This window comes from Mustela nivalis, assembly GCF_964662115.1.
Source record: "Mustela nivalis genome assembly, chromosome: 3".
NCBI classification, from domain to species: Eukaryota; Metazoa; Chordata; class Mammalia; order Carnivora; family Mustelidae; genus Mustela; species Mustela nivalis.
The window spans coordinates 31,588,900-31,598,182 of record NC_139022.1 but is presented as its reverse complement, the minus strand read 5'-3'; the positions used below and the strand labels follow the sequence as shown (position 1 = coordinate 31,598,182).

Below are 9,283 nucleotides of genomic sequence, written 5' to 3'. Positions count from 1 at the left end.
CAGAATCTGAAAGCATCAATTTCAGGTGAGCAGTTTTAAGTCAGAAAATACTCAAGAGTTAATCACTACTCCTAAGGGTTTTTCCTCTACAACCCCATGAGGGGGTTTCCCAGAAGATCCATGGGTTTCCCTTTAGGAAAAGGAAATGTTCCACCAACTGGAAAACACCACCATCCCAGAGGCATTCTGATTCACCTTGCTTCCTAAAACAGATCCAAGGTGGGGTGGGCAAAAAAAGAAAATTGTGTAAGAGCGTTAGGTTGGAAACCAAAAACGCTGCCCTGGGAGATGGTGCCTCTCTCGGGGAAGGACCCTGACCAGTCTCGGAGGGAGCAAGTGCTCAGGAAGTCACTGCAGTCATCTTCAGTGACCATTTTGTCAAATTCTACTCTCACCACTAATGGATTTGAGAATCTGCCATCATGTTATTGACATGGAGTGTTAGGCATCTAACAAAGAAGGTGAAGTTTTAGGTGGCAGTTTAAATTAATGAGTCCAGAAGACCAGGAGAAAGGAGCAAGGGTAGATTAGGATTGTAAAGGCATATATGTCTCAAGCAGCACAAAACGGAAAACTTTAAGACAATTTAGAGAAAACAGTGTCCACAGAGGTATCTTGGTTTTAGCAATGATAATTCTCAGCCCAAAACATGACAGATTTAAGAAAAGTTGTATTTTTTTTTATTTATTAAATAGATTTAATTATATTCCTTCTGAAATACAAAAGATAGAATAAATCATACCATAAAAGAAGGTAAGATATGATAATATGATGGTGGCCAATTAATACACATAAACCTGTTTTTTCCTGGACAGACACTAAATTACTCAAGAGGATTAAGAGAGAATTCTAGAAGCAGCACTACCTGGAGGATTATTTGGCATTTAAATACTGATTTCCAAAGTGCTAGAGGGCAAGCCTGAGCAAGCACACGTGGTCACATGCATATAATTCCCCAACGGTTACAGAGGATGAGAAAATGTCACTATTACTGTACAACTTAAAAAAAAAGTAAAACAAAATCATCTACTCTAATTGCTCACCTGAAATGACCTTGCACAACTTCTCTACGAGTGTGGCTCGCACTTGTGTTCTTCAGACACAGTCTGCTTCACTGTGAAATCTAGGCAGGCAATCCTATTGGAACTGAGCAGGGGCAAGGCATCGTGTTCCTTACATGCAGAACATGGAGTTTTTCTATTTGGTTCCATCAACCCCCAAGCATTTCAGGCCCATGGAAGTGAGAATTCCTACACTGAGGACGAGCTTGCGGGTCGTGCCTTATCACCGGCAACCTTCGAGGGGTCCCGTGGAGGCGTCGAGGCTGCTGTCTGTGTCTGAGGCCAGCGTCTGCTCGGTGGACATGGACGAGATGTCGTTGATGGATGACGACCGGGACGGAGTGGCGTTGCTGCTTACTGCTGCATCTGTGCTAAGAAAACCAAGGAGAATAAAATCTGACGCACGACATTGCTGCGGGTCTGGGCAGTGGAGCCTTGGGGCCCTACCCTCCACAGCTGGCGTGGCTCCAGGCCTCACTGCCAGTGTGGACAAGTGGTGAGTCAGCTGCCCGTGCCCAGCTTTTCCTGGAGTCCTTCTCTGGGCCCAGGATCCCAAACATCCTCCTTTTCTTCCCATGCTGAAAAACACCTGCCTCTTTAAAAAAAGATATTCATAGAAAGTTGGTGTCCTACAACTCTCAGTGTCGCAAAAGGCTGAAGCCCAAATAAGGGCTTGATGATCATCAGATGTTTCAGCTATAGTCATCAATACTTTGTCCAAGGGAAAAAGCAGCAACCTTGGAACAATTCTTTTGTAATAAAAACGCAATGGAAAAAAATCAGATGGGGAGACACACCTTGAGAGACTCTTAAGTCTAGGGAACAAACTGAGGGTGGCTGGAGGGGAGGGAGGAGAAGGGTGGGGTAAATGGGGGATGGGCATTAGGAAGGCACGTGATGTGATCTGCACAGGGTGTTCTATGCAACTGATGAATTATTAAACACTACATCTGAAACTAATGATGTACTACATGTTGGCTTTTTAAATTAAGAAAACCATGCTAAAATAAAAACTATATACAAACAAACAAAAAGGAAAAAAAATTAGTGGCCTCCTACTGACTTTATTTTTGTTTTCTATATCCTGAAAACTGACATTTTGAGTCTTTAAGGTACATGAAACTATGCTATTTCCTAGGGCCTGTATTTTAGTCTGGTGCAAGCAAAAATAAAACATTTGAACTCTCAGAGGCCAGTGCCTACAGTCTTCAATTTGTGCCTTGTTAACCACAGGCACCTAATTCTGTGCTGAAGTTACGTAATCTCCAGATACTTGGCATGTACGTCATGCTGAACAGAAAATTCAAGAGTCTGTGTCTCCGTGTGCATGAGTGCGGGCTTCTGGGTGGGGGGGACGAGGTGAGAGAATAAATATAACAAGGAAGGATCTCACTCAGGAAGCATGTGGGACCCTACAATCCTGCGCAAACACCACACGTGTTCTGTCTCTGACAGTTCCATGGGGAGTCGGCCACCAGGGAGGCCAAGTACAAATACGGGAGTATTAGATGAACAGCTTTTTCACAAGGGAACCAGACTGCATTTTACTTAGATTTGCACGGATTTTCTTCTGGAGCCAGGTGGGGCCTGCCCAGAGGGTCATGCACCGTGGCGACGTTTGAAATTCAGCTCCCTCATCTATAGATGGAGCTGGCAGGAGCAGAGGCCAGTATGGAAGTAGGCCGGTTCTAACCCAGTTCTAATCTCCTGAAGCAGAAGCCCAGCAGCTGCTGCCACTGCAACACCCCAGACAGGCAGCCGACTTCCCATCAGGAGCTTTTGGACCCAGGGCCGGGTGAGCTGCCATCCCAAGTGCTGCTGCCATTTAGGAAAGTTGGAAGGGGAAAAGGAGACTGGGCTCAAGCTATCAAAGCAATCACTAACCTGAAGGCTGATCTTTGACCACGCCGTTCTTGCTCCTCTCTTCCCAGTCCAGCACTTCCTTGTAAATCAGCTCTTCAAACAGACACGCAAGGTAGAAGCCTCCATCAGTTTCTCTGCATCTCTGAACCCTGCTTCCTAATTAATCGGGGCCACTCCAAGGGCAACGTGATGCCTTATTTTTAACCATGATATACAGTTAACTCAATAATACTGTCTACCTAGACCAAAACACCCACTGTTCGATACATTACATCTTCTCAACCTGACTGAAGGTGGTTCTGTACCCACAGGGGGTTCTACAAGGGGCGGGGGACTAGCAAAGTGACCCTTGTGGAGCATTTGAAAGTACCACACGTTTTCGCACCATTTGCAAGCATTTCTCTCATTACTCGGGGTTCTCCAAATGGAGACGGTATCCATCTGTGGGGGAGAAGCCCCTCCAGCCTGGCCAGAAATTTATACAAACTCATCAGTCATTTCTTGGCTTCAACCTTAGTTTCCTTGATTCTGACTTGTAAGTGAAGCAAACAACCTCCCAGGGAAGCATCAAGGGTTCCTAGAGTTTCGGCATTTGTGAGCCGAGAGGAGAATGCCTTGAGCATTTCCCTGGCACAGAGTGTGGCTATGTGTGTTGCCCTGGCGAGCGCATGTTCATGCAGGTCCCGGCTCTCCAGTCACCCTGAGAGAGCAGACGTAATCCGCTGGGGCAGAGCACGTTGCCATGTTTGACCTGCACTGACCCAGGTTCTCAATTCCTACTGATTCTGCTTTTTAATGGGGAATTGCTCTTCAACCTCCTGGTTACGAGCTTAGTTGCCTGTGGGCTGTTTGGTGAATCTCACAGTCTCCAGAAGCCACAGTATGCAGCTGATACCGGTTCTTCTCTGTTATCTGCAAGTTCCTGCTCTACTAGGGAGTGGGAAGACCTGGGCTAACAGGGGCTGCAGGGCCTCTCGCCACTTCCCTAGAAGGGCTCCTGCCAACAAGCGACTGCATAGGCGAGTGAGGGGCAAAGTCCCATTTGCCTTTACCTTTCCACTCTTCAATCGCATGCTCTCGTTCTTCCAGCTGGGCATCGTATATCTGAGGTGGTGGCTGAAAATTAAATGACACGTGAAGTCAACAGTTACAAACGTAATGAGGCATGAAGACGGTAAAATCACTGGGGAGATTCTCATCTATTTATCATGTGACTTTCATTCAATACATGGCTCCTTAAAGGTTTCTTCAGAAGTGCGATGTTACATCACTTTGTGAATCAAAATAATTAGGGAGAAATTAACCAAGAAAAAAAAGAGGAGCTATTGTGGTCCTCTTAATAATGACATGATCTCTAAACATTCTCACGGCATCTGCCCAAATGTACCTATGAAGCAGTAATCATGAGCCGCTTCCTAGCAACCCGCCCTGGATGAGGACCATGCCGGCTCAGGTTTGCAGTTCTTCACGTCAGAGCCCCCTTACCCAATCCCTGACTCGCACAGGACCGTTCCAAAGACCTACTTCAAAAGCCCATGTCGATAAATGGGGCTCCTTGAAACACTGTTCACTGTGGTGGTGAAGCCCACGGGCGAGCCCTAAAGCAAGCCTGCCCCCATGAGTTACGTCTTAGAGCCAGAGAGCATTCAGGCCACTGCTGCTAAGGCAGAATGGCCCTGAGCCCACACTCTCAAGTGGAACTGCCCTGGGAACCTTCCAGCAAGTTTCTTAGCCTCTCTGACTGGATGGACTAAACAAGCTGTTATAAGCAAAGCACACAGCACCCTGCCAGGCACATGATGGGGGCTTCATAAGTGGTGGCATTATGATCCCACGCCAGCTTGTGTATAAAGGAAGACAACGTGGCACCATAGCATAGGCACATCCACTCCTGAGCTACATGGAGCAATGGCCCCAGGAGCAAGGGTCCCAAAAGGGACTCAAGTCTCTGACGACCGCTGGCCTCTTTATAGTCAGGAGTCCTCTGAAATCTAGAACTTGTGGGCACCTGGGTGGCTCAGTGGGTTAAGCATCTGCCTTTGGCTCAGGTCACGATCCCAGGATTCTGGGATCGAGCCCCACATCGAGCTCCCTGCTCAGCGGAGACTCTGCTGCTCCCCCTGCTTGTGCTCTCTCTTTGTCAGATGAATAAATAAAATCTTAAAAAAAAAAATGAAATCTAGAACTTGCCATCTTCATGCAGCTGTTCGGACTGAGCCATGGAAGATCCGAGGAAACATACGCCCTGCCCCCCCAACAAGTCCTTCTGGAACACAGGCTTACCGCTTCGGCTTCAGCAGGGTCGTACCAAACGGTAATATAAGGGTGACGTAAAGCTTCGTCCACAGAGATTCGCTTGTCGGGATCAATCACTAACATTTTTGATAACAAATCTCTAGCTTGACTTGCTAGGGTGCAAACAAATGATTAGATGAATACATGAATGCCGAGACACAGAACATCACAGAGGAAATGCGACAGTGCCGACAGAATAGAGATGTATTCACCTTGAGAAATTTTTTGGCAGGTTCCAGATCAATCAAGGCTTTTTCTTTACAAATAAGCCAAGAAACCACTTTCACTACCATCAGGTTTTTGACCTCCATTTCTTGCCTCTGGATCTGGGAGGGGAAGGGGGAACAGGGCACCAAGGGGACACAGGCCAACAGGAGGCCAACATGGTGCCTAGGGAGAGCTGCTACTAGGGGGGGCGCAGGGGCCCAGCTAAGGGCTGCACTTCTTGACATGCAGGCATGGAGCACCGGAAGGCTCTTCTCTTCATGTCCCCTCCAGACGGATTACAATAGACCTCTGAAGCCATACAATGATCTCATGTTTGCCCGTGATCGAACACTTCATGGATGCCTCCCCTATGCCCAACTGCATGTAATGTTGGCAACATACATTTAAAAAAAAATCTAGAGATTACTTGTTAGAAAAAAACCAACATACTCAGTAACTCACCTAAATATTGGCAATTAAAGTTCACATCGGTAGGCAAAGGAGAGATGGGACTTTTCGGATGGAGGCACAGTATACCCTGAGGTGGAGAGAAATCTATCCTTTCCCTTAAATCACAGCTTTAGTGATGGGCACGGGAGAAGTGGAGGAGGAGCTTTATTTTATCCAACTATGGGCTAGAATCTTAACTAGAGGGTTCCTTGTACCCAAAGACTGTGATTTCCAATTGCTATAATTAACATAAGACTGGTTCAGAGGGACTCGAACCTTTTCATTTTGACCAAAGATTTCAGCGTGGCCATTCTGTAGAGGACAGAACTTTCAGGTCTCTAAGCCTTCAGGCTGGCCTGTACCTCACTTTATTTGAGGGCTTCCATTATTTTATCTCCCCACATCCAGAGGCATCAGAACGAGGACCTGAAGAGGCCGAGAGTGGTGCCCAGACTGTGGAAACAGGGATGAAGGAAACAAAGGGCCTCTTACTTTTAATTTTGTCTCGTTCGGATTCGGATGGGAATATCCAATCTGGAAAGAGCTCTTCGAATTTGATGCCGGGGTACTTCGGTCTGTTTTCTACGTAATTCCTCACGGTCGGCTGCAGTTTCTTCATAAAATCCGCAGACGGTGTTCCTAGTTGCTCAATGACTTTATTCCACTGATCAATATCTAAGGAGTCTCTTGAGGAAAATACAACTGAAGGGCCTTACGGTCACGTCACATGAAGTAGCATCATTCAAAGAAACATGAAAACCCTCTTTCGACCTACTGACAGGTAATGAGTGAGGCCACCCCACAGGTGTTTTGATACAATATGCAAATATGGTGTGGGTTTCCAAAGGGAGACTAGTTTTAAAACCTCTGTGCCTTTCTAAACTCTGGTCACAGTATATTAGACTGTGTATATTACAGTATATTAGACTATTATACTAATATATTAGTATATTAGACTGACCCACCTTCTAGACCAAATGACAGTTATCTTGTAACTGAAGGATACCCATGACAGAGGTGATGAAAGATGAAGTTAGATAAATAGGACTTCAGCAAACCGAAATCAGTTTTCACACTGAGGCTACTTAGATTCGAAAGCTTGCTGAAGTAGACAGACCTGGGTCCCGGGGTCACGGCTGGGAAAGCAGAGGCCCCACGGAGTATGGTGCGTGAGCCAGGGTTCGGGGCTCTCGAGCCCAGGCCCTGTCCTCTCCCACAGGACCACAGGCTTGCCTGGGACTGGGCTTAGATGGACAGCTCTGCGAGGTCATTCTCATTCCCCTGGCACTGACCCTGACCATCACTGCAGTACCCTGGAGTGCATCTTACTTCCTTTCAGAGCACATGACCTGGGTTTCGGACTCCACTGTGCTCTAACCATGCGCCGGGTGCTGAACACTCAGTCTCCCTTGGCTTCCGGCTTGCTTGTTTGTAAAATGCAGAAAATATCAGCTTTGCCTAGTTCACAGGGGGCTTGGAATAATGGGCATTATGAGCTGGAAAGTGATTCTGAGACTGAAACGATGATAACAGAGAATGTAGGCCAGGAAAAAAAAGTCATGTAAACAGCAATGTTTAAAAACCCATTTTCAAAAGTTGTTTAAAAAAAAAAAAAAGGAATGGAGGTTTGTCTTAGAAAAATGCAATCACATTATTGTGGAAGAAGCCGGGGAGCTGAACAGGCTCAGGGGATGGGCTCTGGCCACTGGAGTCACTAGCATATTCTCCTCCCTCACTCCTGTGTTCCTATGTGCTGCCGGAGCTGGATGGGGAAGCCCTCAAGCCCTTCTCACCACCTTCACTTTCCACTGATCCTCTGAAACATCCCTCGTCTCCCTGCTCCTGCTCTTGTCCGTGAGTCTGTCTGCCTTTGGCCCAGCCGCTGGAACGACCTTTTCCAACATAAGTCAGGTCTGAGCCTAGAAAAGGGCAGGTGCTGAGTAAATGTTTAGTGTGCTCATGATCAAGGGTCATTTCTGTAGACTAACGGGAGGAAGGGAAAGGGTGGGAAGGGAAACATCACACCCAACAAGCCTGATGGGCCTTCTTGGTGTGTGCGTGCACTCCTATCCCTTGGCTCCCATGGGCCTCTCGTTATGCTGAAGAGGGATCGAGGCTGAGGGATGCCCGGACTCCTGTGCGCCTGAGGGTGGCAGCTCCCTGTCTCTGATGGGCTACTGTGGCACAGGAGGTCCTCTTCTACCCCAGGTCACGGATTTGAAGCACATCTCAGAGCACTGCAGTCTAGATGCCAGAATCTTTTCCCATTCCAGTAATTTTTAATCTAATGTTTGAAATAGGGGGCAAAAATTGCCTTTGGAAAATGATGTTAACCCTGTATATATATTTTGAGAATGACATCAGGTCGCCTGATATATAAAAATACTAGTTACCGACATGGCAAGATGTTAATACTTAAGGGAGGAACTTCAAATTAACTTTGTAGTGCACCAGAAAGTATCCACAGTTTTTATACTTTCTGAAGAAAACATTTCATAATTCAAAAAAGGAAGGACACAAAATGAACAAGAATTGAGACCAATGAAATGTTAAGTAGATCCTTCTAAATTATTTATCTTCAGAATACATCAACTTTTCCCTTTTAAGCTGAGTCTGTTTGCAAGATAAAGACCTCCTTATTTATAGTTTGGAACAAGCGAATCAAAGGAAAGGCAGTGGAAAACTGCCAGAAAATTTATTAGAACAAAATAAAATGCTGTATTTAACTTCACATAAAATCTGTGATGTGAAAAATGTCAAGGAAGGCAAATAAAATGATAGGAACAAAATCTTTTCATTCCACATTTGTGTTGTAAAGAATTTATATTACAAGAAAATCACCCTCATAAAATTATAAAAAAACTAAAATAACTTTAATAAAATACATACAAAACACTGACTACACAGCTCCATCTCCTTTAAAAATAACCATCAATCTGCCATCAGACAGAGACCACTTTAAGGTTTCATAAGGCAAAAACAAAATCAAAGACTAATGGAAATCGTAAGTGGTTAGAACGCAAATGAAAAAGGGAGTATGTTTGAGTGAAAAATATTAAAGATGGGAGAATGTGAGAAGCGTGACCAAGGAAAGCTACTCTAACGAGCATGTTGTCTCGTCTGCTTTATGCTCTGTGTTATTAATGTGATTTGCTGACCACAGTATAAGTTAATCTTCTGCATAGTATATTTACTCAGACTTCTCCAGGTGTGTCACAGAAGAACCTTCTAGATGGATCTTTTAAAAATTTCTACAAAATAGCAGAGTAACAGGCAAGAAAATTAACATGTACTGTTCCTCACTAAACTTCTTTTTGATCTCTTTTACTTTAGTCTTATGTAGTGTGCTTCAGTTCTTACTTTGGGGGAAAATATTTTAGTCCATTCTAATAACTAGCAAAATGGTA

The 9,283-nt window shown here is 45.3% G+C and overlaps 1 protein-coding gene across 6 annotated transcripts in view; it reads right to left on the bottom strand.

Annotated features, from left to right (window-relative positions):
• Positions 1-657: 657 nt before the first annotated feature.
• The window catches only part of MAPK9 (mitogen-activated protein kinase 9), a 48,761-nt gene continuing 40,135 nt past the window's right edge, over positions 658-9,283 (bottom strand). For 4 of the 6 annotated variants that reach the window (XM_082723653.1, XM_082723651.1, XM_082723652.1 and 1 more), the window contains 5 exons: positions 6,369-6,551; positions 5,208-5,332; positions 3,977-4,040; positions 2,946-3,017; positions 658-1,427 (listed from right to left, as the gene is read on the bottom strand). In XM_082723653.1, coding sequence (XP_082579779.1) covers positions 1,285-1,427; positions 2,946-3,017; positions 3,977-4,040; positions 5,208-5,332; positions 6,369-6,551 — 587 coding nt within the window. In that variant the 3' untranslated portion in view covers positions 658-1,284. Of the gene's footprint in view, positions 1,433-2,945; positions 3,018-3,976; positions 4,041-5,207; positions 5,333-6,368; positions 6,552-9,283 lie in introns of all 6 variants that reach the window. The other 2 variants (XM_082723655.1, XM_082723654.1) reach the window with 1 other exon arrangement.